At 39.8% G+C, this 27,049-nt stretch overlaps 2 protein-coding genes across 17 annotated transcripts in view; one reads left to right on the top strand and one right to left on the bottom strand.

Annotated features, from left to right (window-relative positions):
- The first annotated feature begins 351 nt into the window (after positions 1-351).
- Positions 352-12,679, top strand: SAMD3 (sterile alpha motif domain containing 3). The gene is given in 12 exon segments (XM_083607786.1): positions 352-419; positions 626-734; positions 1,522-1,702; positions 3,435-3,533; positions 4,051-4,192; positions 4,196-4,236; positions 4,988-5,072; positions 7,644-7,808; positions 9,722-9,934; positions 10,458-10,629; positions 11,009-11,091; positions 11,478-12,679. Coding segments are annotated over 11 exon segments (1,518 nt in total). The 5' UTR covers positions 352-419; positions 626-649; the 3' UTR covers positions 11,730-12,679.
- Positions 12,680-13,870: 1,191 nt separating this feature from the next.
- The window catches only part of L3MBTL3 (L3MBTL histone methyl-lysine binding protein 3), a gene marked incomplete at its 5' end in the record, with an annotated part of 57,488 nt that continues 44,309 nt past the window's right edge, over positions 13,871-27,049 (bottom strand). For 12 of the 16 annotated variants that reach the window (XM_083607655.1, XM_083607648.1, XM_083607660.1 and 9 more), the window contains 6 exons: positions 13,871-14,642; positions 15,111-15,173; positions 16,520-16,683; positions 16,865-16,956; positions 20,443-20,574; positions 21,339-21,488. In XM_083607655.1, the coding sequence (XP_083463781.1) occupies positions 14,499-14,642; positions 15,111-15,173; positions 16,520-16,683; positions 16,865-16,956; positions 20,443-20,574; positions 21,339-21,488 (745 nt within the window). In that variant the 3' untranslated portion in view covers positions 13,871-14,498. The remainder of the gene's footprint in view (positions 14,643-15,110; positions 15,174-16,519; positions 16,684-16,864; positions 16,957-20,442; positions 20,575-21,338; positions 21,489-27,049) is intronic. The other 4 variants (XM_083607652.1, XM_083607654.1, XM_083607653.1 and 1 more) reach the window with 2 other exon arrangements.

Raw genomic sequence — 27,049 nt, 5'->3', positions numbered from 1 at the left:
GCAAACACATCAGTTTCTCGGGTTTCCTAGAAATAGCTTGAATTATAAGGTGTTAGTGAAGGTGACTTCACAAAACTGGCTTGCGATTCTGTGCATTTTCTACCTTTGTTCATATTGCTCCCATTGGTGTACGTGTTCACTTGACTAGTTTCTCAATGGAGCAGTGTGGGTTAATGCATTCAGTTTGCTCTAAATGTGTATGCGAGAGGCTAATATGTAGTTTTCTCCCCCATCCCAGATTTCTGTAAAAAATGTCAGCCATTTCCTGATGAGCATAGTGGTGGTGAATTTCACACCTTTCTCATATCTGTGTGGAAACTTGGGTGTTAATGGTGTGGGATGAGGGTGTGTTCAGTATAATAAAGAATGAAGCTGCTTGTTTGGAACAGAGGAAAGCAAGACTGAGATTCTAAGACCAGGTGAAACAGGAATCATAAAACTGCCTCCTTACACCAGGCATGAATATATAGTGTGCAAAATATGGGAACAAATTATTATCAGCCTGGAACTATGTGTACCTATTTTGCAAAATAGCAGGTTTTGGGGGTAGGGGAGAACTGAACATTGACTCAAAGATTTAAAATAGAATCATCTTCTTGTTCTTGTTTTTCCAAACTCTATACAGTAGTGGAATTTCCCATCACAACAAATGGAGATGGAAAGTTGGTCAGTTGATCAAGTCTGCAACTGGTTGCTACTGAAAAACTTAGGAGACCTGGTTCCTAAATTTCGTGGTAAGACTGTTCTCTGTGTATCACTGTATGTGTCAAATATCTGTGTAATTTACAGAGATTTATTAAATCAAATGAGGTTTCCATTGATGTTTCTAAGTATTTGTTGCAGGAGTGGGGGAGAAATACAGAATAAACTGTTGGATACTAAATCCTTAAAAGCTTTATGTGCATTTTGGTAGCATGTTTCTATGTGAAATTAATTGTTTTGATAGTGTTTGCTTCCTAGTTACATAACAATATAGCAGTGCAGTTTGTAAGTTTTTAACCAGGGAAAAGATTTCATTAATTTCCAGATCAGGATTGTGAGCACAATACTAAATATGCACCAGGTCTCAGCACTAAAATAAACATGCTTATCCTCAGAACATTTTGATGCAATCAAAAAAGCACAGTGCCTCTATGGATGTGGAGAGTACCTTTTAACCACCATTAGGCAACCACAACCTATTGGCTGGGGCTGGAGGTAGGGAGAAAAGTTCTTAGAATAGAAGACTTCAGCCGGACTCCTGCCTCAGTGCCTCCGTCTGTAGCAATTCAGCACCCAGCACAAAGCTAAACCCACAAAGCTAATATTGTGCCTAAGAACATCTGTGCTCAAACTCAATTGAAAATGGATAGTGTGCAATATAGATTGATTGCTCGTTACAGTTTATATAGAACTTTTCCTTCCGATGTGCAAAAAAAGAAAGACTGTTATTCTTTTGGTATGACCAATTGCCTTTGAAACATCTCCCTGCTTGCAGCCAGAGGCAATCCATGTGTAATGATTCTTTGGCTCTTCTTTTAGAGGAAGAAGTGGGTGGCGCTGCTCTGTTGGCTCTTAACGACAGGATGGTCCAGCAGCTGGTCAAGAAAGTTGGGCACCAGGCAGTGTTAATGGATCTGATTAAAAAATGCAAGCAGCAGACAGAAGGACCAGCTTTTACCTGCAAAGAGCCCTTCTCTGAGTCACCAGGAGAATTCAGTGGGTAAGGCTCTGCAAAGAAAAATAAAGGAAGAAAGAAAAGCATCCCACTTATATTCCAGTCAGAGTGGTTCTCTGTTTTAATGCTAACGCTCATTAATTTTTACAGTCACTGAATTTTGCTGCTACAGTAATGTGAATTTGGAAGCTCAGCGAAATATGGCAATGAATGTTTATTGCTTGTTACCCCTGAATATGGAAAAATAACAATCTGTCCTGTTTTTCTAAGGCACTGTTGTAATATTCAGCTCGAACTAGTTTTGTGCCTCGTTTCTAAAATGAAAGGTGCTTGGGCTTTCAAGTCGGCTTGAAAATTGCACCCAGAGGCAGAACGAGCAAATCTTTCCACTTGTAAAGGTTCATCCTTAATCTATAGTTCAACAAAAGTTGAACTATAGATCAGGAGTAATAATGTTACACTTCCCCATTTTGCTCTGGCAGTGAGAACTGCCAGGGGCACAGTGTGTAACCAAGCTTTATTTTCTTTCCAACAAGGTAAACCGAGGATTATTGGCATTTTGTCATAGTTGCATTTTATTTACAAATAAACAGGTTAAACAGAGGTGGTGGCACAGCTTAAACACTCCAAATGACAGCCCCCACATCAGATCTTCAGGGAGATAACCACGCCCCTAAAATGGTGCTAGTTTATGGAGTCAGTATTTCTGTGCCTTTTGGGCTCTGGTCCAAGCTAAAACCCTTATTATTATTTTTCACACACAAACACCTTGCCCCTCCCCCCTCATGGTGGGAGAATCCAAATGAGTCACCTCTTCTGACCATTGCCCAGTATTTTTAGCTTCTATGGAGGCATGACCCCAGAACCTCATGGTCTACCAGTGCTCCTTCCAATGTCACCCATGCTTTAGAGAATATAAAGGGGGCGCTTGAAAGGAGATTCAGGATCAGATATGAGCTCAGGAGCACCCAAAATGATAACCCTAGTCACCAAAATCAGATCAGAAAGTTACAACAATATATTTGCTAAAGGTGGAGAACTACAAGGCTATAATAGCTTAACTTGTAAGGAAAATGATATTCACCATTTTGTTCTCAAAGGAAGAAAGGGACAAGTCTCCCAATTCTCTTGAACTACATCCACTAAAGCAGAGTAGCATCCATGAAGCAGTTGACATAAGTTGAGATGACCAACTTATATGTCTGTAGGATCTCCAAGGGCCAGATATATATTTTTCCAACTGACATATGGGCTGAGTGCACACTACACCTTTAAAGCACATTCCCCCCGCCCCAAATAATTCTGCGCACTGTAGTTTGCCCCTCACAAAGTTACGATTCCCAGCAACCTTTAGCAAACTACAGTGTCCATAATTATTTGAGGGGGAGGGAGGTTCTTTAAAAATATTGTGTGTACACAGTTATAAACAATATATAAATCCACTGTGGATCTCTCTTTTTCACAACTTGATCATATTTGTTAATTTTTCTTGCAAGTGAATTACCATAGTAGGCAGGTTTTGTACCAGACTGTGTTTAAAACATGGTAGAGTCACAGGGGCCAGACAAAATTGTTTGGGCGACTGGCTGAACCCAAACTGGCCATCCATACTTCCAAGTTCCACATAGCCCTCATTCAGGCAGGAATATAAAGAGAAGAGTTAAAAGGAGATTTAAGGGATTTAAAAAGTAGACCCTTATACCTGGATCAAGAAGGGAATTAATTACTATCTGTTATGGGTGATAATCAACTGGGCAACATGTTTCCTTCCTTATAGAACCCCTGGCATTCAGCTAACTGTTGGACAGGCGAATTGTTTCTCTCCCAATGAAAGCCATGATGATGGATCCATTGACCAAAGAGTTCTCAAACAAAAGTGAGTTTTTGGTTATCCTTCTAATTCCAAAGATATAGATATCTTTATATAGAACCTCCTATACTACCAAGATATATTGACAATAACAAAGGATTACAATATCATATGCTTGCATTAGTTTTTTTAAGTCTTACACAAAGATGGTATGATTCTTGGAGGAACAAATTATTTGGATGCAAATAACTACTGTGGGGAGGGGAGGAGAGACAGGGAGAGATAAGGATGGACTGGGGGTTCTAAAGCAAAATAAACTAAAGCACGTTTTCTAAAAAACAATGTAAAGAAAAATATAATTTGGATTATATCATAATTTGTAACGCATTAAAAAATATAATAGATTATGTGGAAATAACACTAGGGGTAGTTCATGTTCCTGGAGTGTAAAGCATAGTAAATATATTATAATAAGAGGATGGCTTGTCTTTCACTAATAATAAATCAATTGAAGGAGCTAGCACAATGAAGTATGTGAGAATTTAAAGTGCTAATGAATGGTCGTTTTTGCTTCCTTTGTCAGGAAAAACATGAGGCATGTTTTAGCAAGATGCAAAGCATTGCAATGGACAAATTCATATATTCTGCCTGAGTTCCCTTATGATGTCAAATGCATATTAGCAGAAAGAAAATGCCCTGACCACAGTGTGAGAATAAGGATAATTTAATTCTTGCAAGCTGACATGACAAAGTATCTTGAAGGATCACTGTAAGTAAGGCAGTCTTCAGCATTCTGCCTCATGGGAGCAATATGGCATGGGGTGAATTTCCATAAGGATGATAAATTGATCTCTGCATGCTGTGAACTTTGATTTGAAGAGTGCGTAGGTAGAAAGGCAGAATGACTATATTTGTGGCTGCCCATAACTTGTATGAGGGTTGGGAGGCCTGGAGGGTAGCCAGAGCCCAGTTACTTCTACTCTCTTGCTACCTAGTCACTTAATAAACCCTGCAGACAGTGGTCCATGGTCTTGTTTGGACCAATGGACTGTCTTCCAAGCTGTCATCTCTCAGTGCTTGTCACCAAACCACAGGGAGCTTGGTAAAGAAGCAGGAACGTCTCACTTACGTGCAGGGGTGCAATCTCACCCTCAGGATTGTGAGTGCCCGCCACCTCAGTGCAGACGTACAACATCTCACAAACAGATGTAGGAGCCCACACACAGATATCCACTGCACAAGTGCTTCCATGGTGCTAAAAAAGAAATCAAATCTCCTTCCTCAAATCAAAAGAAATCAAATCTCACCCTGGGCACAGATCAGTGTTTTGCAGCCTGATATGGTGGCAGCAGTGATAGGAATGACTGGGCCAGTGTGTGAGTAGAGATTGCCAAGAGTGTACTTTTTATTTTGTATGATAGAGGCAGGCATTAATGTAAAAGGAGCTGAAGATTTTCCAGTTGAAGCAGCAGGGCACTTTAAATAATAATATTTGTATGCATTTTATATTGCGTGGGCAGATATCCAACCACTCAGCAATATAATGATGTTGTCAATGAATTGCTCCAGGCATACCCTTTTCTTGATGAGGATGGGAATGGCTTTGTAAGTACCCCAAACAAATGCAATTCTGTACTGTTGTTTTTCTTGAATTAAACATGCAATTGCTTTTATTTGATTATACACATTTCTATTGGGGTTTAGGCCTGCTTAAGTCATGGAAACAGCCCTGTTTGCCAGGTATGATGACTTCTGCCTGGAGGCAGACAGGTATAATGGGATGCTGTGGATTCTCCATGATCTCTCAGCAGCTTTCTATACCCTCCACCATTAGTATGCTGCTGGAGCAGCTGTCTGAATTGGGACTGGGCTTTCCAGCGGTTATAGTCTTATTTGAGAGAGTGGTGCTTAGGGGATGCTGCTGGACCCTGTGGAGCCTTCAATACTTCATTCCACAGAGGTTGATCTTACACTCCATGCAGGGCTTTCTGGAGATTTGCCGTGTGTTGTCCTCAGTATGTTAGCAAAGACTTGATAGATGAGTGTTGTGTTCCTTAGGAGAATACTATCTATCCCCAGGTCATGGCAAAAGGTGTGATTTGTATAAGCTTACCAAGGTTCCTGTCTCCACAGAAGAAACCTTGTGTTGCAGGGCCCTAGGGCCCAAAGTTCCCCTTGGATAATAAACACACAGACACAAATATGTTGAGTTAATGGGATAAATAAGGCCACAACTTTATTGGTTACAAAGGTGAGCGGTATTGGGTGAAACCGACTATATCATGACTCCTGCACGCCCGCAGGAAGTCTCTTAAGGGTCAACCACTGATAGGGAGTGCCCTATGTTATACATCAATTAAGAGCACCCCCAGGGTCCCCGGTGGGGTTGTGGCATGGCCCTAACCCATGTCCAGGCTTTGGACAGGATCCACACACACACCCGGATCCCTTTAACAGGATACCCTTAACTTAGAGGGGCAGGCAGAGGCAACAACCTCCCGTCCCATGAACCAGGCTTACCCAATGGCTAACCGCCTAACCTTACAAAGTTGTCACAATTGCTACAAGATAGGCGAAAACCAAATGGCTGGTACCCATTTGCCAAGTGGAAAAAATTCCTACCTGGCCCCAAGAATAAGGCGACCAACATTAGTCCATAGCAAGGCCAAAATCAAGCAACATATAAAAAGAGGGCGGGTGGGCTGGGTGATTCGACAGAGGAGGCAAAAGGAGGCCATCCACCAGCCACACCACGATTTAAACCACAGCAGCCACACACCCCGGCTAACCAGATTGGTCAGCTGGGGGGCGTGATGCAGCTGAGAGACCCGATGATGCGGGTTGGCATCACTCCGCCCCCTGCCAGGTCCCAGTGAGGTTCCAGATGCCCGTCCACAACTCCACCCTCCGGGGAAGGGGCGTGGTCTTACAAGTACAGGCCCCTTTTAGAGTGCCACTTGACATGAGTTGGATGGGTTAAGGGGCCAGAGCTAGGTGGTGGGTTCTGAAAAGTCTCTTCATTGATACTGAACAACTGAAGAGGGTTCGTGAGAGTTAAATATAAAGAACAACACTGGGACAGGCGTGTATGATATTTTCAAACTTATGAAATGTTGGTCTTGGCAAGTGGACACCTGTGGCTTTCTGTTTTGACCTTCATCATACTCTTGCAGGCATTTCCTAATGGTCTGCCATTCCTTTGAATTCAGTTTTTGGATGCTTATTACTTCATAGGTCCACTGGGCTAAGGTGATAATCTCATAGCAACTAGGAAATGTCAGTCTGGATAGTATCCTCTATATATTATGAAGGATAAAGCTATCAGTGGCTGCAAGCCACAATGGCTAGGTGCTGCCATCACAGTCAGAAACCGTATCCTACTGACTACAAGTTCACAAGAGGGAGGGGAACACTGTTGCCAATGTATCTCATTTGTAGGATTCTCATCGGCATCTTTTTGTAAACCACTTTCAGGTTTTGTTTTGCTTTCTTTACAATCAAGCAGTATATAATTGTTATGAAATAAGAAACAAACAAACAAACAAATCTGGTTGGCCACTGTGTGGTGGTTGAATTAGATGGACCTGTGGCCTGAAACAGCAGGTGCTATTCTTATATTATTATCCCATGACACTAAGATGCTGAGAGCTATATGAGAAACGGTGGGTTATCAATAAGTTGGTTTACACTCTGATTTTCGATTAATATTCTGTTACTCAGCCAGAACACGTAGAACAGTGTTCTTAAACAGAATTTTAATGTACAGTAAGTTCACACATGCCTGTTTGTTTCTCAGTGACTGAAACTTCAAGCGATTACGTGGATGTGTGAAAACAACACCCCTGCGTTTTGACTTACCAACTATGCTGTTTGCTACGCTGTTAAAAGCAGACAGCCATTGTCTTGCATTTACAATGTTATCATTTGTCAAACTACTTTTAAGCAAAGCTATTGCCTGCTGCCTTTCAAAGGTAGTTACTCTGTTTCCTCAATAGGGATGGGATGCAATTAGCTTCTGCAAAGTATACAGTAGTTGCATTTTCTTTTTAAAAAATCTGCTGGAAATGATATTCTAAAGGTTCTTTTTCTTTTAGCAATTTAGGAACAGTAGATAACTTGCTCTGAAAGAACAGATAAGGCTCCTGGAAGACACTAACAACTTTTTTAAATATGCAGTTTCTATGGAAACGAGCCCTTAAAGACCGTTTCAAGTATGTGCGGAGACCGATAGATGATGATGAACAGGTAGTGAGGAATAAATGCAAGTTTGGACACAGGCGAGGGCAGACCAGAAAATCTTCTGAAAACAGGTGTGAGAAGGTCCAAGGAGTGCACACAAAAGTAAGTATTCAGATTCTGTGGATGGAATAACAAGAGAATATGAATATGAGCTTTGACTGTTCTTTCCAGCTACTCCTGAAAGGGGAAAATAGGAAGGTGTGCAAAAATTGAGCATTCCTCATATGGCCTCTTTCCAACCATTTTGATTCTTGAAGAATATGAGTGCCATATTTCTATTAAGAAGTCCAATGCCCCAATGCTTAAAAAGTCCCATAGATTTCAGTGAGACTTGCTTGTCAATAATAGCTTAGATCTTAAGGTAACTTGAAGAAGTTTATGGGAAGAAAATTCCCTGTCTGCCCCTTTCTGCTGCAACGTGAGATGGGGGATGAGGGCTTGAAGGAGGGAGGAGAGGATGGGTAGCAATTCCTCTATGACCTTCCTTAAGCTAACTTCCTTTCTCTTGTGGAACACTCTGTCACAAGAGACTAGGTCCCTGCGGGACTTGACATCTTTCTGCAGGGCCTGCAAGACAGAGCTGTTCCACCAGGCCTTTGGCCAGGGCACAGCCTGACTCCCTCCTTCGGCAATTATCGCGGAGCTCTGAATTAATTTTATAATGAATGATTTTAGAGTGCTGTGTTGTGTTGTACTGTTGTACTCTTTTATTGTTGTTAGCCGCCCTGAGCCCGGCCTCGGCTGGGGAGGGCGGGATATAAATAAAATTTTTTATTATTATTATTATTATTATTATTATTATTATTATTATTATTATCATTATTATTATTATTATCATCATCATCCAAGGCAATGACTAGGACCTGACTGGAACTCTGTCAACATTCCTAGACCTTATTAGCCCTTGTAGAGAATGGAAGACATCCCTCCCTTTTGTACTGGCAGAGAATGTCCTACCCACGCATAAAGAACTGGAACCTAAGTGTTTGGATTGGAAATCGTGGTGCTTTGGGACAAAAGAGGTGTAGACTTTGCCAAGGCATTCATGCTATGTGCCCACTTAGGCTTGTTATTACTAAAGACTCATTTATATCATTGTGGCTATAGCAAAACTGCTAGATGTGAATTTACCTTTGGGCAACATGTCACCCTGAATAAATATGATAATGCTTTTGCTTATCTGTTTTTGCTTCACTTTCTCCACTCATTTAGGTCTGGGGAGGGGAAGTGAACAGTATCCGCACTCTTCCCCCCACCTCAACCATTCTGCTAGTTCTGATTATCAGCTACGCCTGGTAATTGCCAGTTTTGGTGTCCTATAAATTACTGGTGAGATTATACTTAGTAACACAATAATTATTTTACCATCTTAGAATTAAAAACTCTTCTAGAAGATCAGCATTTGAATTGCTTAATTGTGGTGACTATAAGAAGCTTGGGAGAGGTTTCTTTCCCCAGATTTTAAAATTTAAATACATAATAAAACACTTGAAAACTGGCACAAATAATGTGTTTTTAGTCTGGAAGGTACTGATAAACAAGGAGTACTGTGTCTACTTGACTGGAATGTACTTATGGGTTCTAATTTTGAAGGGAAACTCAGTTATAATTATAGATAAGAATTGTGCTTACAAAGAATGCCTTTATCTTCTGAAATAAGTCTAAATGTTGTTGCCACCAAATACTGCTGGAAATAAGATACTTCCATTATGTTGGCTTGGGTTTTTTTTGTAAAGAATGCAGGGTTTTGCTTTTTTAAAAAAGTATGAGAATCCTGAGAAAGATCATACTCTTGTAAAGCATTTGCCCAAATAAAATACTTCATTAACAGTGCAAACCTGTAAATCTCTACTCAACAGCAAGCCCCACTGAGTTCAATGAGAGGTACTCCCATATGTGAATAGGGTTAGTTTTTCTTCATAAATTGCACTATTATAAACCAAGACTATTCCTTTTTTCCTTTTTTTTGTAAAAATGCACTCTACAAAATAGTTAACTAATGACAATTTTAACAGGTTAAAAACATTTACAACAAAGACCTTGATGTTGAGATAAATGAACATATCAGCTGGTTTAAGGAAGAATATATGAAAACCGAGAGAAACTGGGTAGAGGTGGACAACAGGATGACCAAGACTTTAGAAATAAGAAGGAAGATGATCAATAAAGAGAGGAAGCCTTTGAAAGAAATTCTCATGCTATTCCCCTTTTTGAAGTGTCCTTATCAGGTAATGGGGTTTTTCTTAGTAACAACCGTAGATTTCATGACAGGACATGAGTGCGCATAGGCATTTCTATGTTCGTGGCAAAAAAGGCACTTATTCGGAGGTTTTGACAGCAAATCACACCCTGTGCTGGAGGCACCAATGCTTCCATGATTCTGAAACCCCAGTAACACTGCAAAGGAGATCGCATCTCACATCAGTGCATACTTCCACTTAAGTGCTCTTTAAATTGTAATTTAACACATTTTCTGTTGAATTACAGTAGACCCTCGGGTTACGTTACTCTCGAGTAATGGAAACGTCGGGTTGCAAAACCGAAGTATTTTTCCAGGTTTCACCGCTCGCGCATGCACAGAAGCGCTCTGCGCGCCACACGCATGCATAGAACTGCTCTATCGCGGCGCATGCATGCGCAGAAGCAGCGCCTCTGGATACGGATTTTTCGTGGTGCGCACGGACCCTCAGAACGAATTAAATTCGTATCCAGAGGGTCCACTGTATCTAAATTGCTTTCCTTTCCCTTTAGCTTTTTAGAGAATATCATCTTCTAACACGCAAAGACATTTACAAGAAAACAGCTGAGATTTTGGAAGCGTATTCAGAGGACATACTGACGTCGTATGTGGTGAAGAATAGCCCAGTTATTGTTGCTCTGCAGAAGAATCTGAAGCAGTACATGGAAGATGACATTCAGACATGTTGGTATAGCCAGTTGTGTTTGGTTTTAAAGCAGTTAATGGGCAAGATACTTTGTATAATAGAAGCTAAGCAAACGTTTTCCTTAAGTGCACTGAGAAATGGCTGTTTGCTTTCAATGCACTATGGGACAGATCCTACATCGAATATAAATGGCTTATTAACTGAAAAGGGAAGGTTAATTACTCATGCTTGAGATGCTGAATGTTTCTTGGAAAGGTGACTAATGTGTGTATGAAGAAACCCTAATAAATTATTGTCAAGAGTGGGGAAAACATCCAAATATAGAACATTCTGCTTTGAACACAACTGCCTTTTAAAACACTTGCTTCTTCTGGCTGTTAATCCTACTGCCCTGTAATTGTTCTTCACTTTTGATAGATATGAAGATTACTGCCACATGTTTACTTTTGCCAGATGTTTTTGGAGATGATTCCTGTTTGCTTGCTGCTGTGAATGAGGAGGTATGTAGATAACGAATTATATGGTGGGAGGCTGGACATTTTTTTAAAAAAAATCCACATGTACTCGTTTATCTTTATGCAACATTGCAACAATTTATTTGGAGACACCATTGATAATGGTTGATAACATGCAAAACGGTTTTTCTTTTATGTTTTGATTTTGTCAGGCATTGAAGTGCTTTCCTGAAAGGAAAGGAGCCCAGGTAGTAAGAACCAAACTGGGGTCAGCTTCAATTCTTATTTATTGTCTGTTTTCGTTCAACTTGAACTCTCATTACTGGTTTAAAAGAGTTTTGAGAGAATGATGATCCTCCTGTTACTTTCTTTTTAGTTAATACAAGAAATCCCATGAATTTTATGCGTAGACTTCTATTTTTTAAAACCAGGTGAAAGTGTCAACACCAGTACTAGAAGTAAAATACCCATTTGATGTAAACGTGTGTGAGTGTTCCCTGTACGTGGAGAAGGAGAAATTGGCCCAGTTGGATGATTGTACAATGGCCCTCGCAGCTCTGCTGGCTTCCTACCATGTCTTTGGCATTCCATACCCCAAAAGACTGTACAATACACTCCACTTTTTGGAGTCCCTCATCTTTGAAGTCAAGTGTCCGCAGTTCCTTTCAGCAAAAATCAAGTAAACTGGGAAAAATGTGAATGTACCAGTACTGAATATTACTTAATGTGGCTTTGGGGCAGAATCCACTTGCAAGTAATTCCTGGTTTTATCATTTGCCATTTTGATTGATTTAAGTGCACTTTTTAGGATAATCTTGCTCCTTCGGTAAAAAAAAAAAAAGTTACCGTAGATGTTTTATGAACATTTGCTTTTATAGCAACTATCTTCTCCCAAATACTTATATTCTTAACACCCAACTCGAATGGGATGTGGGTTGTTTTTAATGTTTCCATGAATATCCTGTCCGTCTAGTTTCATAACTTTGTTATTTTCTAACAGTGTTCATAAAAATGTAATGCAACTTGATTTTAAATAACTACCTATGGTCCTGTGACAAATGCATTTTAATTTTAAATGTGTTGACTCTGTATCTAATGCATCCATGCTAGATGATTGTGCAGTTCTACCTTGACTTAAAAGAAACATTCCTCAGGAGAGCCATTAAAAATAATCATAATGGGGCAAGAGTGGGAGGTTCATGTTGCCGAAGCCATTGGAACCACTTTTATTTCTAGAAGTATTGAAGTATAGTATAGACGGGAAGTATAAAAGTAAGAGAACGATGGCACATGTACATGAGATGATCCCTTGCCTATCTAGCTAACATGAAAATATGTACCATGTGTGAAAAATGACATACTTACTTCCCACACTAATTTCGCCAGCCATGTGGCAATGTAAGTAACCCCATCTAGTTGTTTACAGATGTTACCAGAGGACTGAACCATAGCAAAGCTTCTTTCCACTCTCTTAGCTTGTGAGAATACCACACACTGCTCACGTGTTGAAGCGTGGAGGTTAGAAACACTCTATCTCTATTAACATTCTGTTAACAGATATTAACAGGCTCCAGTACCAAATTCTACACTTGTAAAGCACACTCAGTAGTCTCATTTGCACATCAGAGCAAACTATTACCGTATTTTTCGCCCTATAGGACACACCGGCCCATAGGACGCACCTAGTTTTGGAGGGGGGGAAATAAAGGGGGAAAAATTATCCCCCCCCCCCAGGCGCAGGGCTGGGGCGGGGGAAGCCCGAGCTTCCCCCGACCCCAGCCCAAAGAACAGGCAGCTCTCCGCAAGCCTTGGGAGACCATCGCGACTTCCCACCGGGCTCCCACTGCTTGCGGATATCTGCCTGCAGCCTTCAAACCATGTCGGGGGACAGTGGGAAGGCACGCTGTGCCTCCCCGCTGTCCCCCGAGCTTGCGGGGATGGCGGCGGGGAAAAGCGTGCTTCTCCCCGCTGCCAGCCTCCAAACCAGGTTGGGGAACCGAAGCCCGGGGTGCACTGTGCAGCGCACCCCAGGCTTCGAGATGCAGGCTGCTATCCGCAAGCCTAGGGAGCCGACGGGAACTGCCGCGGGCTCCCAAGGCTTGCGGAGAGCTTCCTGAAGCCTGGAGAGTGAGAGGGGTCGGTGCGCACCGACCCCTCTCGCTCTCCAGGCTTCAGTGAAAGCCTGCATTCGCCCTATAGGAGGCACATACATTTCCCCTTCATTTTTGGAGGGGAAAAACTGCGTCCTATAGAGCGAAAAATACGGTACTCTGGTTTATCACGAAGGGGCCTTTCTAGTCTGTATCTAGTCTGTGTGCTGGCACACAAAAGAAGAGAGCCATGACCCCTGACTTAGCATTACATCCAATGGTTTCTTATGCTCCAATAAATCAGTCAGTAAGCCAACAACAAACCTTGAGTAAGTATTGTGGCTTGTTGGAACAATGCTATCTAATTCATAACACCCCTGCTTTGTGTTTCTTTTCTCTTGTGCTGCAAGCTCAAGTCACAAGACAACTGGACTTTTACAAGTGAAAAATTCCTTTTAGCTGTAACATAAATTTTACTTGACTGTCTGCTTGGGCTTTCCCTATCTCTTGTCCTAGCTCTTGCTATCTTTAAATTACTGAGGGTAATGCATTATTCCTGCTCAAAGAGATTTTTTAATTCCCCAAGGAATTGGAGATTTTAGTTGTAGAATTTAATTTCTATCTTTCGTCTTAGATTTGTGGACTAGATATTATAATGCAGCATAAAACAATTCTATAAATCCTGAATTTTACTTTTGTTGGTAGTTCTTGTTTTAATAACTTAATACTAAATATGCTGGTGGAAATATTCATTAAACTTCTTTAATCATGCAAAAAAACAAAAACAAAAAAACATAGCATTGGTCTCCAGCAATGTTTTCATACAACAGAATAAATCGATCAGCTTCATTGTACACAGCAAAGTGTTAAATTTGAGCTGCTGTGTGAAACTAAGACGACTTGTTAACAGTCTTCATTAACTGTAGTCCACTTATTTTAAACTGCGAACAATTTTTTTTTTAATGAAAATGATGAAACGATACAAAGGAATTCATTGGTGAAGAAGTAAATTCATGAGGTGTGTATTTTGTGTCTCCTTAGAAAAGGATATTATTTCCATAATTTTAGTATGTTAACTTAGTTAATGGATCCCCGATAAAATTAAGGATGGCTAGTTGTGGGAAAATTAGAGCCATCAGCCAGTAAACATCAAGTACCCACTCTTTTGTAAGAGCATCTTACTAAAAAGCTTAAGCACTTCCCAGAAGTGTTAGTTTGCTCAGGCTCTTGGAGAAAATCAACACTCCATCCACTCTGATTTTTCGCCTTGAAGAGTTCCTCCTTGATGATCCTTTGGAGTCTTTGTGCTTTGAATAAAACATGAGCTGCAATGGAGAGAGCTGCCCTGTAGTCACTTTTCCATCAGAGTTCATTGTGCGAGTTCTTATCGGCAGCCTTGAACATCAGGATTGAGTTGAAGATCTTTAGGGCTGGTCCTAGCTTAATGCTCATTATTTTTACTATATCTGTTTGGGTCATTAGAAGGAAAGCTTCTCCATCAATTTGCTTGAAAAAAAAGGAGAAAATTTCCATTATTAGTAACTTTGGACATTTAGGAAGAACTCTAAATTTTAATAATAATTTAAGATACAGTGGTACCTTGGTTTTTGAACGCCGTAAACCAGCAAGTAAATGCTTCTGTTTTTGAACGCACCTCAGAAGTCAAACAGCTTCCACTGAGGTACCACTGTGTTTTTCTCAATTTTTTCTATTAAATTTGCAGACTGCACTTTGCACCTTGGTTTTCGAACATTTCAGAACTCAAACGGTCTTCCGGAACAGATTACGTTTGAAAACCGAGGTACTACTGTATTTCCAATGCCTTTGGCTGGCTCTCAGAAAACAAATCTGATTTCAGTTGAAACCAGGATCAAATAATGTCTTCAGGAATATGCCCTAAACCAGTATTTGGCCTCCTTTATCCATTTAAATAATAATTCTTGATCAAAGAAACAACAGATTTTTTATACTTACTTCGTCTTTGAACACCTTGCCATGTTCCTCACAGCCTGGCAAACTCCGTATGAATTCTGACACCTGAATTTTAACAACACATAAAATCAATGGATGTTTATCCACAGGAGGGTGCAAAAAATGCTGTGATCTTGTCTAGCAATTAAGAACAAGCACATTCTTCGAAGGCCCCAGCCCCATTAGCTTGGAAATTAACACAGTTCTGAAAAATATTAGAAAAACTTGGATATTTTTTTTTTTTAAATGGCCCCAGGGTTTAGAAACATTTACCCCCTTTCCCCCACCCTCACACAAGAGCTCCATTAGCATGGCATTCACTCATTTGTATGAAGGAAGAGAAAAAGATGCTACAATAGCCATAGATAACTGAGAGATTGGGGAGTCCTCCCAGTGGCTTCCTCGCAAAAAAATTGGATCTCATCACTGCATGTCTTTATTCCAGCTGATTTTAATATAATGAAGCTCCCCACCACAGGAGGTGGCCTTCACCCTTTCCAATTTTGCCTGTGTAGCCTCTGTTTATGTAATCGAGGTCTGTAGCTTAGAAGAGGGTGGGGTAGAATCAGATGGTGGTGAGCAATGATGGGAAGTTAAAGAATCCAACAAGATCTGGAGGGCTGCAGGTTTCCCATCTGCCCTAAGACAACACTTACTGTTTTCCCTATGATCTGTTCTAACACTGCCCAAAGCGAGTAATTTAGAAAAATGAAGCTCTACAATAAATTGGAACTCAGTATAGCCAGAAGAACAAAATCAGGAGGAAAGCACAAAGTCACCATCTGCATTGGTTATAAGAACCATCTGCCTTTACCGTAAGGCAAAACAAGTTGTCTTTAAAGTATGATTCCTCTTAAAGGAGTTTAGATAGTCCACTTTCTGATAAAGACAGAAAGGTTTATTTTATGTAACAGAGCTACATGAGCATAGTTTTTAGGATTGATCTATGCTACACCAGAATAGGGTTTTTTTAAGGATTCACCTATTATTTACTATTATCCTACTTAAAAAAAACAACCCTCAAATAGCTTACTAAACTTAAAAGAACCATGTTACATTAAAAATAAATACATAATCAGCAATAAACAAATAAGCAATAAACTATACAGTGGACGCTCGGGTTGCGAACGTGATCCATGCAGGATGCACGTTCACAACCCACAGCGATCACAACCCGCAGCTGCGCGTCTGCACATGCGTGGGTTGCGATTCGGCGCTTCTGTGCATGTGCAAAGCTTCCGGGTTTCGGCGGTCTGTAACCTGAAAAAACGCAACCTGAAGCATCTGTAACCCGAGGTATGACTGTACAATATTGTGTTCTGTACAAAATAGAGCTATAACCCACAAAGACGACAGGATCAAGTGAAGTCTGCTTCAGTTCACATCCAGGAAGAATTGCACTGGGAACACACCTCATCTGTGCTCCACTTGGAAACTTTACTGGCAGGGATTCCAGCCACAGTAGGAAGGAGTTTACTCTGCTGTTCCCATCGCAATGGAAAGGCTGGGATTGTCAACTTCGAGGTCAAAATAACTGGCTGAGGATGGGAACTCCTGTTATTGGATTCCTTGGTGTCTGTAAATAAAAGGAAACAAACAAAAATACAAGCAAGTTTTAAAACTGCAGGCTGAATTATTTGGTTCAGATCTGATTGGCCATGGTGACCGGTGACATAATCCATAAATGTGAGCTTAAACCATTAATTTGTGGCATTCAAAAAATCCTGTACACTGGCAGGTATAACATGAGATAGTACCTTTGGATTCATTTAGAGATGACTCTTCATTTTCCATCTTCCTGCCTGCACAGCCATCTTTCTTTGCAAAATCCTTAGTTGCCTGGCATCCCCTAATTAATTGATTAAATAAATAAATCAATTAATTTTCAAGATGCTACAGAGTACAACAAACCATTCCTGTCATCTTTGCATGGAATAGTCTACAACAAGAAATGGAGACCCATATATGTTCTGACAGGGGTTTCCATTGTCTCCTGAGACAGACTGAAGCCAACCAACCATCTGGCAGGGTTGTTGGGAGGATAAAATGTACCAGGGAGGGAGATCTTTGCCTCAGCTTTAATTTAAGAAATACTACAGAAGGAAGCAACCAGAGTGTAATTGCTGGATTACTCGATGCTGAAACACAGAAAATAACCGACAATTCTCTATTATCTTCAGTAGCTATCATAGGCGATTAACTTTTTATAGAAAGTTGACAGAAATGGAAGTCACTTTTATGAGTATTTCCTTTGTCATCTGTCAAATAACACCCGCCTGCTATTTTAACATAGAAATGTAAATGGCTTATATAGATGTGCATTACTGTAGGGGGACATCCTGGAGCATGATGCAATGCAGGCAGCCACAGAAAATAACTAATAAGGTCTGGACAAAACACAATTCAATTAAAACAACAAACAACTGCCATGAATAGAGTACGACTACATTTATCAGCTGTGAAGCACTGTCCCATCCATCCTTACAATTTAATTCAGTGCTACAGGATGTGGTGAAAGAATTAATTCACAATAAAGAATATGCAAAACGGAATAGTGGTTCACACACACTTGCCATGAGCATGGAAAAACTCACGACAGGGCAGCAGCACCCTTGAAGAACCCCATGATTAAAATGGGATTCTTTTTAATTTGTGCAAGGTTGTAAACCACTTTGAGGGTTGTGGGGTTTTTTTAACAATTAAACAAAATTTTATGATGGGGGGAAGTTGTGCCTAAGATTTAAGTGTTTCACTGCTGGTCTGGCCATTTCACAAAAGCAGACAGATTTGACACAAAATACGTCACACAGACATGTTGATGAAAATAGTCTGGAGGTGAAGGAGCCTGGTCTGTCCAACACGTATCCTGCATGGTTGCGATGGGGGAAGAGTGCCACAATACATGCATTTTGTCCAGAGAAAATATTACAGTAGGAGAATAAATAGTAAAAGTGACAAGGAAACTGCAGAGAGTGATGTAATGAAGCTTGAAATGACATAATGATGTTTGGAAATGAACATATCAACAGATTTTTTCTGCAACAGCTCCTCTCGCTGTTCCATTAATATTATTAATTCCATTAGTAATCACGGGAAACTGTGTGTTTGTTTCTGGTTGTTTTGTTCTTCTTGATATGGAGATGCTCATATTGAAAAGTAAGTGTTTGGCTATTCTAATTACAGAAAAATAATTTGATCTAGGTTTCTGGGGATTTAATTGGTTCTTAATTAAATAGAAAGCTTCAGTAACCTAAACACTACTGTGAAATATCAACTGCATGTAATTAACTTTTCTGAACAGAGTGCATTGTCCCTGTTCACATGTTATCAGCAGCCACTTAATAATAGGGCTGTTGTGAAAATGATATGTTAAGTGCTATATTTGGGGTAACCCATTGTACTGTAGCAAGACAACAGACACCACACTATGGTCCTTAGGCAAAGATCCTTTCCCCACAAGCATTTGGTGGTGTAACATAACAGTACTGTTTTCTTCCTTTTTTATATAAGCCCTGTTTTTAATTAAAGCCATAAATATCTATATCTGCTGCAAAGGTGGTGAATGCATTTCTATGGGAAAGAAAAAAATTACTAGTTAACATTTCTTTTAAGAAGGAAATTAAAAACTTGTGTATCTCTAAATATGAAGAATACAATCTCCATGAAAGGAAGATTTCTCTTATCTGCTTTATATACGTCAGAAGCACTTGGCATTATTGGTTAATGCTATAGTGAGATTATTTCATGTTTTTTATTTTAACAAAATGGATACACAATACAATAAAAAACAGCAGCCTCTACATGTCTGATAGACTAAGGTTACCAGATGTCCCCCTTTCCTGGGGACAGTCCCCGGATTTACAAATCAGTCCCCTATTTAGTAGGAAGTTGAAAAGTGTCCCCAGATTCATTGGGAAAAAATCTGGTAACCTTATGATAGACTTGCCTAAACAGAAAACAAGACTAGTAACAATATTTCTGCAAACTGACTTTGTGGGCATTGTAAGATCTGTCAGTTTCTTAAGCCCAAAAAATTGCAGGAACAAGAGAAAGAGATCAGCCTTAAAGATGGTAAAATGTGATAGCCTGGTGCATAGTAAACAGTACAAAATGGAAAGAGAAAGAGATAGGCAAATAGACAGTAATATTTCTGGGAGTTATTCATGTGGGCAATATAGAATTTGTGTCAAAACTACACAAACTATGGCTATAATTCTTCCCTATGCAAAGGCACAGCAGCTGGTGCTTGCGTTATAATTGTGCTCTATAACTGCAGTGATAATTTGTACAGACTTCTTCAAAAACTGGGGTTGTATTGATCTGCTTACAAAAAGCAATTAGATCAATCAGAGGCTTTCATGAGCAGGAAGGAGGAAGAGGTGGTTTCTGCAGCTTCTTCTTTTCTCCTGCAGCCCCCTGGCACACCTGCCACACTGTTCCAAAGGGTTCCCCAATCCTGTACAGCAATGTTTTCCCCTATTTGGGTGTGTATACAAAAATAAGCAAAACTGCCTCATTTTTCACTTACAGCAATTTCTGCTGAACCAAACAGTGGAGGAACTTGGATAAAACTTTCAATTCATTACCTCAGTTAGTACCATGAGAACCTACTACTTCTAATCATGTACTCAATTCCAATACAATGTTTTTAACAATATGCTTCCAAAAAGTATGTCGCACATACACCAAAGTTAATATTTTCTTAGTGCAATGCTTTGCTGGGCTAGTTTCAGTTATGGCATTCTAGTTTCTATAGAAACTGCACAGAAGAAAGCAATGTGGCCTATATCTAAACTAGATACCTTTCGCTTCCCCTGTTCAATAGAAAAAGTACTCAACTCTTGACAGCTAGGGCAACCTTGACTCACCAAGCACTCAAAAAACCACTTGAGACAGTATGCTTGAGATGCTTATTCTTAGCCTGATTATTTGCATCAGAAATGCTCTTGTGCATGCCTGATCATGTTGACCAGCACAGCATTAGTGTTATCTGGGCAGGATACTACAAGTTTGACCCCTGGTACAAAAGACCCACCCACCGTGAGGCAGCTGCCACTGTTTTGTCCAAAAGGAGAGAACTTGAAGTGTCAACCTGCTATGATGCATGGAACACTCTCTTCACTGAATCATAATCACCAGCTTATTTGCCAAGAACTAGTAAGCATTCCTAATCCCCTAACTTCCAGTAACAGAGTGCATCATTTATATGACATGGTGCATCTAACAAGTAGGACACCTGAACAAAGCACTTAATTCAGGAAAGCAATTACTGGCACTATGATGATGAGCATCAGAGCTGGAGTATTCTTTATTTTTAACATATTTGAAAGGATACCTGTAGTTCTTTTCTTTGACATCAAACATTAGAGGCTTTTTGCAAAGAGGTTTCACCTCTGTGTCTTCCTGCTTTGATGAATGGAGATGAGCTGAAGATTTTAGGACAATGGGACTGGGACATTTTCTATTACTGATTTAAAATAAAAGGACAAGCTTTCAAAATCCTACATTCATGTCAAAATTAATCAAAGAATCGAAGAATTAATAGCAAGCTGAACACCATGCAGTAGGAAAATACCATATAAAATTTATTTATCTGCTATTCAGATCTTTACAATTTGAGATGGATTCGTATTTAGAAAAGACAATTGCACACAAATATGGAAATCCCTTTTTGGGATTTATTTGCACCCCAACTCCAGAATCAAACCTGCATTCATGGAAGGACAGTTGGGCTCACGGAGGTTTTTCTGTAAGTGGAAAGGGATCCCTCCATGAGCACATTTCCTTCTATGATTGGCAGGAGCTTCCATTCAAAGGGAGAAAATAGGATCCGAACCTGGAGATGATACAAATATTTCAAATAGGGGTTGAAACCTATTTACTATTCTGTGTTATTATAAATAAAATTGAAGTTATGTAAATGTTAACCAGATATCTGATTTTGCTCTAATTGAAAAAAGTAATCTGTATATTATTTAGTTCATAAAAATTATATATCATTTGACTGTAAGGGAAAAAACCCTCTAAAAAGATAAAAGATTCAAATCAAGAAAAAATGCAATACTTTAAAACATACAGAAAATTAAAATATTAAAATTCAAATCAGCATTTCTAAGCATTCTAGGTAGGTTTGCCTAAACAATTATTTTAGCAGGTGCCGAAAGGTTAGCATTTGATCTAAGTCTGCAAGCACTATAAGCTACATATAAAGGAAAATTCTGTCATAGTTACCTGATTACAGGAGATGCAGATCTTTCATTTGTTTCTGGCTTCCGGTTCCAATGCAGAGGCGGAATACTCTGAGGCATCTCTCCACTTAAGCGGTCTGAAAGGATATGTTCTTTGCTCAGATTTATCTCAGAATATGGGCAGCTGAGAGCACTGAAAAATTGAAGCAGTAGAAAGAGATTAGACATTGAAAAGACTTCCCAGTTGAACTGAACACCCTAAAAATTACAAGTTAGGTGGAACCTGTCTCAATCCATTAACCTATACAAGTAAAAATGTCTTGCAGGACTCCTACTTTAGAACTAAAGTGCCAACTAAATTTGAGCACACAACACTTGGAAGTTCCTCATCAGGGAAATGTACTGATAAAAGAAATTCATTTGTAGGTTTCTTGTGCCATAAGATGTCAATACCTCTTCTCTTCAGTTTAGTTTGTTCAGGTAGAAGCAGCCAGCTTTGTTTCCCCCCTTCCCTGGCATACAAAGCACCACAAGTCGTTTCTGTCATGTAGTGGAAGGCACTGTGCTTTTTCTGTAGTATTTTCAGGTGTTTAGGTGTTACTGACACCCCAAAATACTGCTCCCTTCTGCCTGACTCACTTTACTTAATAGTAACTGTTCAGCTCCAATGTCAAATTGGGTCTATGCTGGAAACGGAGGGAAGGAGTGACTGCCATGGGCATAGTTATTCCCTCATGAATGACTTCAAAATGGCTGAGGTGTCTCAGCAGACCACTTAAACTTTTTTCATTTAGCATAGTCATAATTGTCAAAACTGGCTATGAAAACCACTGGCCCTAGGCCAAAATCCCATTAGCCTGCTTGATAAATTGAGCTCTACTTAAAACAGCCTCAATCTCTGTTGTTAGAAAAAAATTAACCAAGTACAAGACCAAGTAAAGATATTACTGATGTTATTCTCAAACCACCTAGATGAAGCTTCTAGACTTGTCCATGAAAGCCCTATGCAAGGACTTCTCTCCCCCCCACCCCCCATTAGCTCAGGAAGAATTGGGAGAATCCCCAGAATAGCATGCAGGAGGAGGAGGAGGAGGGGGATTATTCTGTTTCACAAGCTACAATGCTTGCGCCAACATAACCATCAGAAGAGCATGACATTGCCTTTCTCCCTCAGTGACTCGCAGACCATAGTTTGAGAACTTCTGTTCAAGCGTAATAGTAGGCAATGAGATTGGAAGCCCAAAATGAAATGCTAAGAGGAATTGGGGAAACTTCAGAATCTGAATTGAAAGTCCAAGTGCAATTTTTGTTAAGTAAGCTGCTTCATCTGTATGAATATAGCATTGGCTTTCACAGGACACTTGGCTTCAGAGCTTTTTGCCAGAAGCAGAAAAACATTTCCTGAAGTATTTGATAGCATACATTAAAAAGGAAGGAAATCACACTTCTAAAGTAAGGTGAAAATTACAAAATGAAATAAAATTAATGAGGAACTGAAATTGGCATCATAGTCCCCACAAGTCCTAGGTGCCACATAAATTGCCTAAAATTGCTCTTAACTTTTGACAGTAAGACAGATATGTAACTATTAACTGAATGCACAAAATGAAGCTTCCACACTTAGCCAGACACAACAGAAAGTATATGAAAGAGATTCTCCTTTACTTGTCAATAAACTAGAACACCTACTGTGAAAGAGAATTACTCTTTTCTTTTCATTTTATTGTTATTTTAGGAAGGACTGCCTTTGTACAATATAAGGGGGGGGGGAATGAGCTCACAATTTACCTGTGGCTTCTCTTTTCAAGACAGTAGCTATCCTCCCACTTACCATTTCACATTTATCCCTCATTGTGACATAACTGCTTTTGATATCACAAGCATCTTCCTCAGAGCAGTAACCTAGCAATCTATATAACCACTCTGAAATGGCAAATGTAAAGACAAAGAGCAATCCCAGTCTCTTTTTAGTCTTTAGCTTATTCTGTTGGGTAGTCCAAAACACCAGGTATTTTTTAGGTTTGGACCAAAGGAGCTGTATGTTGTGTTAATCAACTTTCATTGTTTTCCTTTAAGCATTTGGCTCTGGGCAACATTCAATCCTTACAGATGCTTTCCAGAATGGAAAAGAGATCAATTCTCCAGTACCGGAGGCCTTGCAGCTCTTTTGCTATTGACAGAAAGAATGCCAGAGCGCAGCATGCGAAGAATGTCTTACAATAGAAGAAATACTACTGACATTTTTCCTTAGTGCATTTATTTGTTTCAAACATGCACTTCCATTTGGGTTGCCAGCCTTTCTTCTCTTTTTCTTTCACTTCACACTGAACTGCCTTTCTTTCTCATTCACTTCTATTAGTTCTTATAAAAAGCTGTGGGTTAGGGTGGGCACAAGAGGGTGCTGGGGTTGTTTTTGTTGAATATCACAACCAAGATCCAAATATCTACTTTCAACAAATCTGAGAGAGCTAGGGCATACACGGAAATATTTTTTTTACATTTCTCCCTGAAAAACAGAAGGAATTCAAACTACTTTTGAAACTCTCCTGGTAAAGCAGTATGTGGCAGGTCAGGATTGCATACCATGGAGAGTTCCGAGTGAACAACTTGCTCTGACAAAGACTGAAAGCCATTTAAAGCTTCCACCTGCATCTCTCCCAGGCTCCACCCCTTTTGGTGAGAACTTAAGATTCTTAAAGGGCCAACCTTCTGGCCTGAAGACACAGCCTCCTGCCCGGTGAGGTACTATGGGGGACATTTGTTTTTTCAGGCTCAGCGGAAGGCATCTGTGAGAATAAGACATCTGTGAGTCAGGTTCTGGCTCTACAGGCCCTGGAGGTTGTGCTTTGGGCTGTTTGTCAGCCTCGGGATCAGTTATCTCCTGATCTGCAGTAGAAAGCTCAGAGTCCTCAACCTGGTCTGACTCCTTAGCCACTGACTGCAGCCTCCAACTGTGCGCCTTGATCACACCTGAACTCTGGGGCCATCATCCTCTACTTAGTTTCAAAAGATAGCATGGAGGGCTCTTTGGCACATGGGATGAATCACAAGATTCTTCAGATCTCTGCCATTATATACACGTGTAAAAAAATATAAAATAATCAAAAAATAAAAGGAAAGGAAAACCATCTCCTTGCTACTGCAATGTTAGAAAATAGGGAAACTAATATATAATTTTGGAGTAAAACCTTAGCACCTTAAAAATCAATGGGAGCTGTGATGTCATTCGATCCACAACTACAATGAAAGCATTTTGCCCAAGTTTGTCCTTCTTTGCTCACTGTGTTTTAAAACAACCAGCAAGTTGTACAGGAACTATACAAACAACAAATAAAGCATTTAACTAAAAATGTATGAATTAAAAAGCACACAATTTATTCACAGGAGACACCAGGCAAGCTAATCTTCCTGCCTTTAAACAAGGAGGGATTCAGATAAATGAAGCTTTTTCTCAGAAAGCGGTAAATTAATCTGTACATTGCTCAATTTCAATAATCAATTTATTGACTATGACCGCGCAGTCAAAATCTGATTTAAAAACTTAGAAATGCAAATGAAGTTCAGTATTGCACTTGAAAGAAAAATGGAGATGATTCAGTCCCATACAACATACATGGTTAATGGAGATTTTAATCTGTAAAACAAACAAAAGACAACTAAAAATATAAAACCAAATTACACTGTGGGAGGAACTGAGGCATAACTCGTGTCTTTTAAGACAGGTGCTGTATCCAATTTTAGGAAATAACTTTTTTAAGTGAATGCTTTAGATTTACAGTTCTTAAAACAGGACTACTACGTTAGCACTGTATTATGCAGATGGCTTATTTTGGAACTCAGCACCAAATGAAGTTGATTTGTCTTGGTTTCCATTTTGGTTTTTTAATAAAGCAAAGTAAAAAGAGACTTGCACATGAGCAGTACAAGCTCAGTTTGACAAATATACAAGTAGGCTTGTTCTCTTCCTTTGTAAACCAATCCCCCTCTCCATTTCTGGGTTGCCATAACCATGTTCAACTATGACAAACTATGGTTTAGCACAAACTAGGTGTCTTGGTAAACTCTGAATGCAGGAGTTAATCATGACAGCCCCCATAGCCACACCCCCAAACCCTAAATCCATAGCCCCTCAAAGGAGAATCCAAATTGATGTCAAAAAAGGTAGCTGTGCAAGGAATGTTTACTACAGAAATGAAGGAATAATGTCTAGTCTTTCAAGAAGGACTCCAGTCCTATATATAGTTACCTGAGTGTGAGGTCCATTAAACTTAGGGGTGCTGACTTCTGAATGAATAGGTTAAACTTGCAAAACACATTAAGCGTCAACAAAAGATCTTCAGCCAGCTAAAGCCTCTTTGTCTCTTCATTCACTCACCTGAGCCAGGAGACACCATTAATTACCCTGGTACTCCAGCAAATGATGTCATCACTTCTGCTCTGGAAAGAGCAGAAGGGCTGCATTCGCCCACGTTTCCCTTCCACTACACCACTGAAGCTTGGAAGTTGCCATTAACCATAGTTGTTCAGTTCAGATGTCATTAAAAACTAACAGTAACTTGGAGATGGAGGAGGAGGAAACACAAGAAAGGCGGCGGAGGAGGAGGGACTGCATGAGCTTGCAGCACGTTTCTCCATCCTCTAAACCACTGTGTTGGTGTTTTAAATCAATTCTTAAATCCTCCCAAGCAGCACAGCCTCCAGGTCTCCATTTAACTAAATCATCAAAAATTAATCATGTTATACCCTACATTGGGTTGTTGACACCAGAACAAAATGGTATACAATATCCCCTTCAAATGAATACACAGCTTAAAAAACAATTGGAAGAAAAAGAAATTATATGATTCACTTGACAACCTCTTTACTAAGGAATTGTGAAGGCTTTAATTTTTAAAAAGCACTAGACAGATCAGAAGTATGTCTAACAGCATAGTAAATCCCACGTTGTATTGAAATGAAACCAGTCAAATAGCAAAGCAACAGAAACATTGCATTTCTGTAATCAACAGTGGTTTTGTGAACTCTGTTGATAGACAAGAGAAGGAGTCCACATCTTCACAATCAATGACTACAAGTGACATTTCCACTAGAAAAATAAGAGAATGAATCACATAGTGATTAATCTTTCCAGCGGGTGGACGGGAGACTGTGTTTGCATGTGGGCTTAAGTACTCAGAACATAGTCAATCTAAATAGTCACACAATTTGAGGGTGGCTTTTTTTTTACAAACAAGAGAGTGAAGGGGAAAGTAGGATTCAGATGACTAACTATAGTGTTGGGGTGGGGGAAAGTTATGCAGGACAGCTCCTTGTTTCCCCCCGCCCCTCCTAGGGGCTTCTGAGGTTATGCAGATTGTCACACTCTTCCACAACCAGGTGAGTTATACAGGAATTTTAAAATCAATTCTACATTGGATGACTTTTATATTATAAGGTATACTTTGTAGGACATTCAATACGCAATTCCTCACATAAACACACCAGACACTCCCATTTGTATGCAAGCCCAAACACTTTTCTGCAAAGCAGACCCTCAAAGCCCTTTTTAACATCTACATTTTAAAAGGTGCTCATTTTAACCCTGCCATAATTAATCACCGCAGGTTTCATCCAGCTCAAGCAAAACACTTATCAGAAAATGGCCAATCTGCCTACTCTCAGACACTTGCTCTGACAGCATAAATGCACCTTGTCATAAAAAATTCAAAAGTACATTTTCAGCACTGAGATGAAAGAACCCACGGAATAAAGCCT

The sequence above is a fragment of the Podarcis filfolensis genome (genome assembly GCF_964270895.1).
Source record: "Podarcis filfolensis genome assembly, chromosome: 3".
In the NCBI taxonomy this organism is placed as follows: Eukaryota; Metazoa; Chordata; class Lepidosauria; order Squamata; family Lacertidae; genus Podarcis; species Podarcis filfolensis.
Note: the sequence above shows the minus strand (reverse complement) of the source record. Positions and strands in the feature narration are given on the sequence as shown.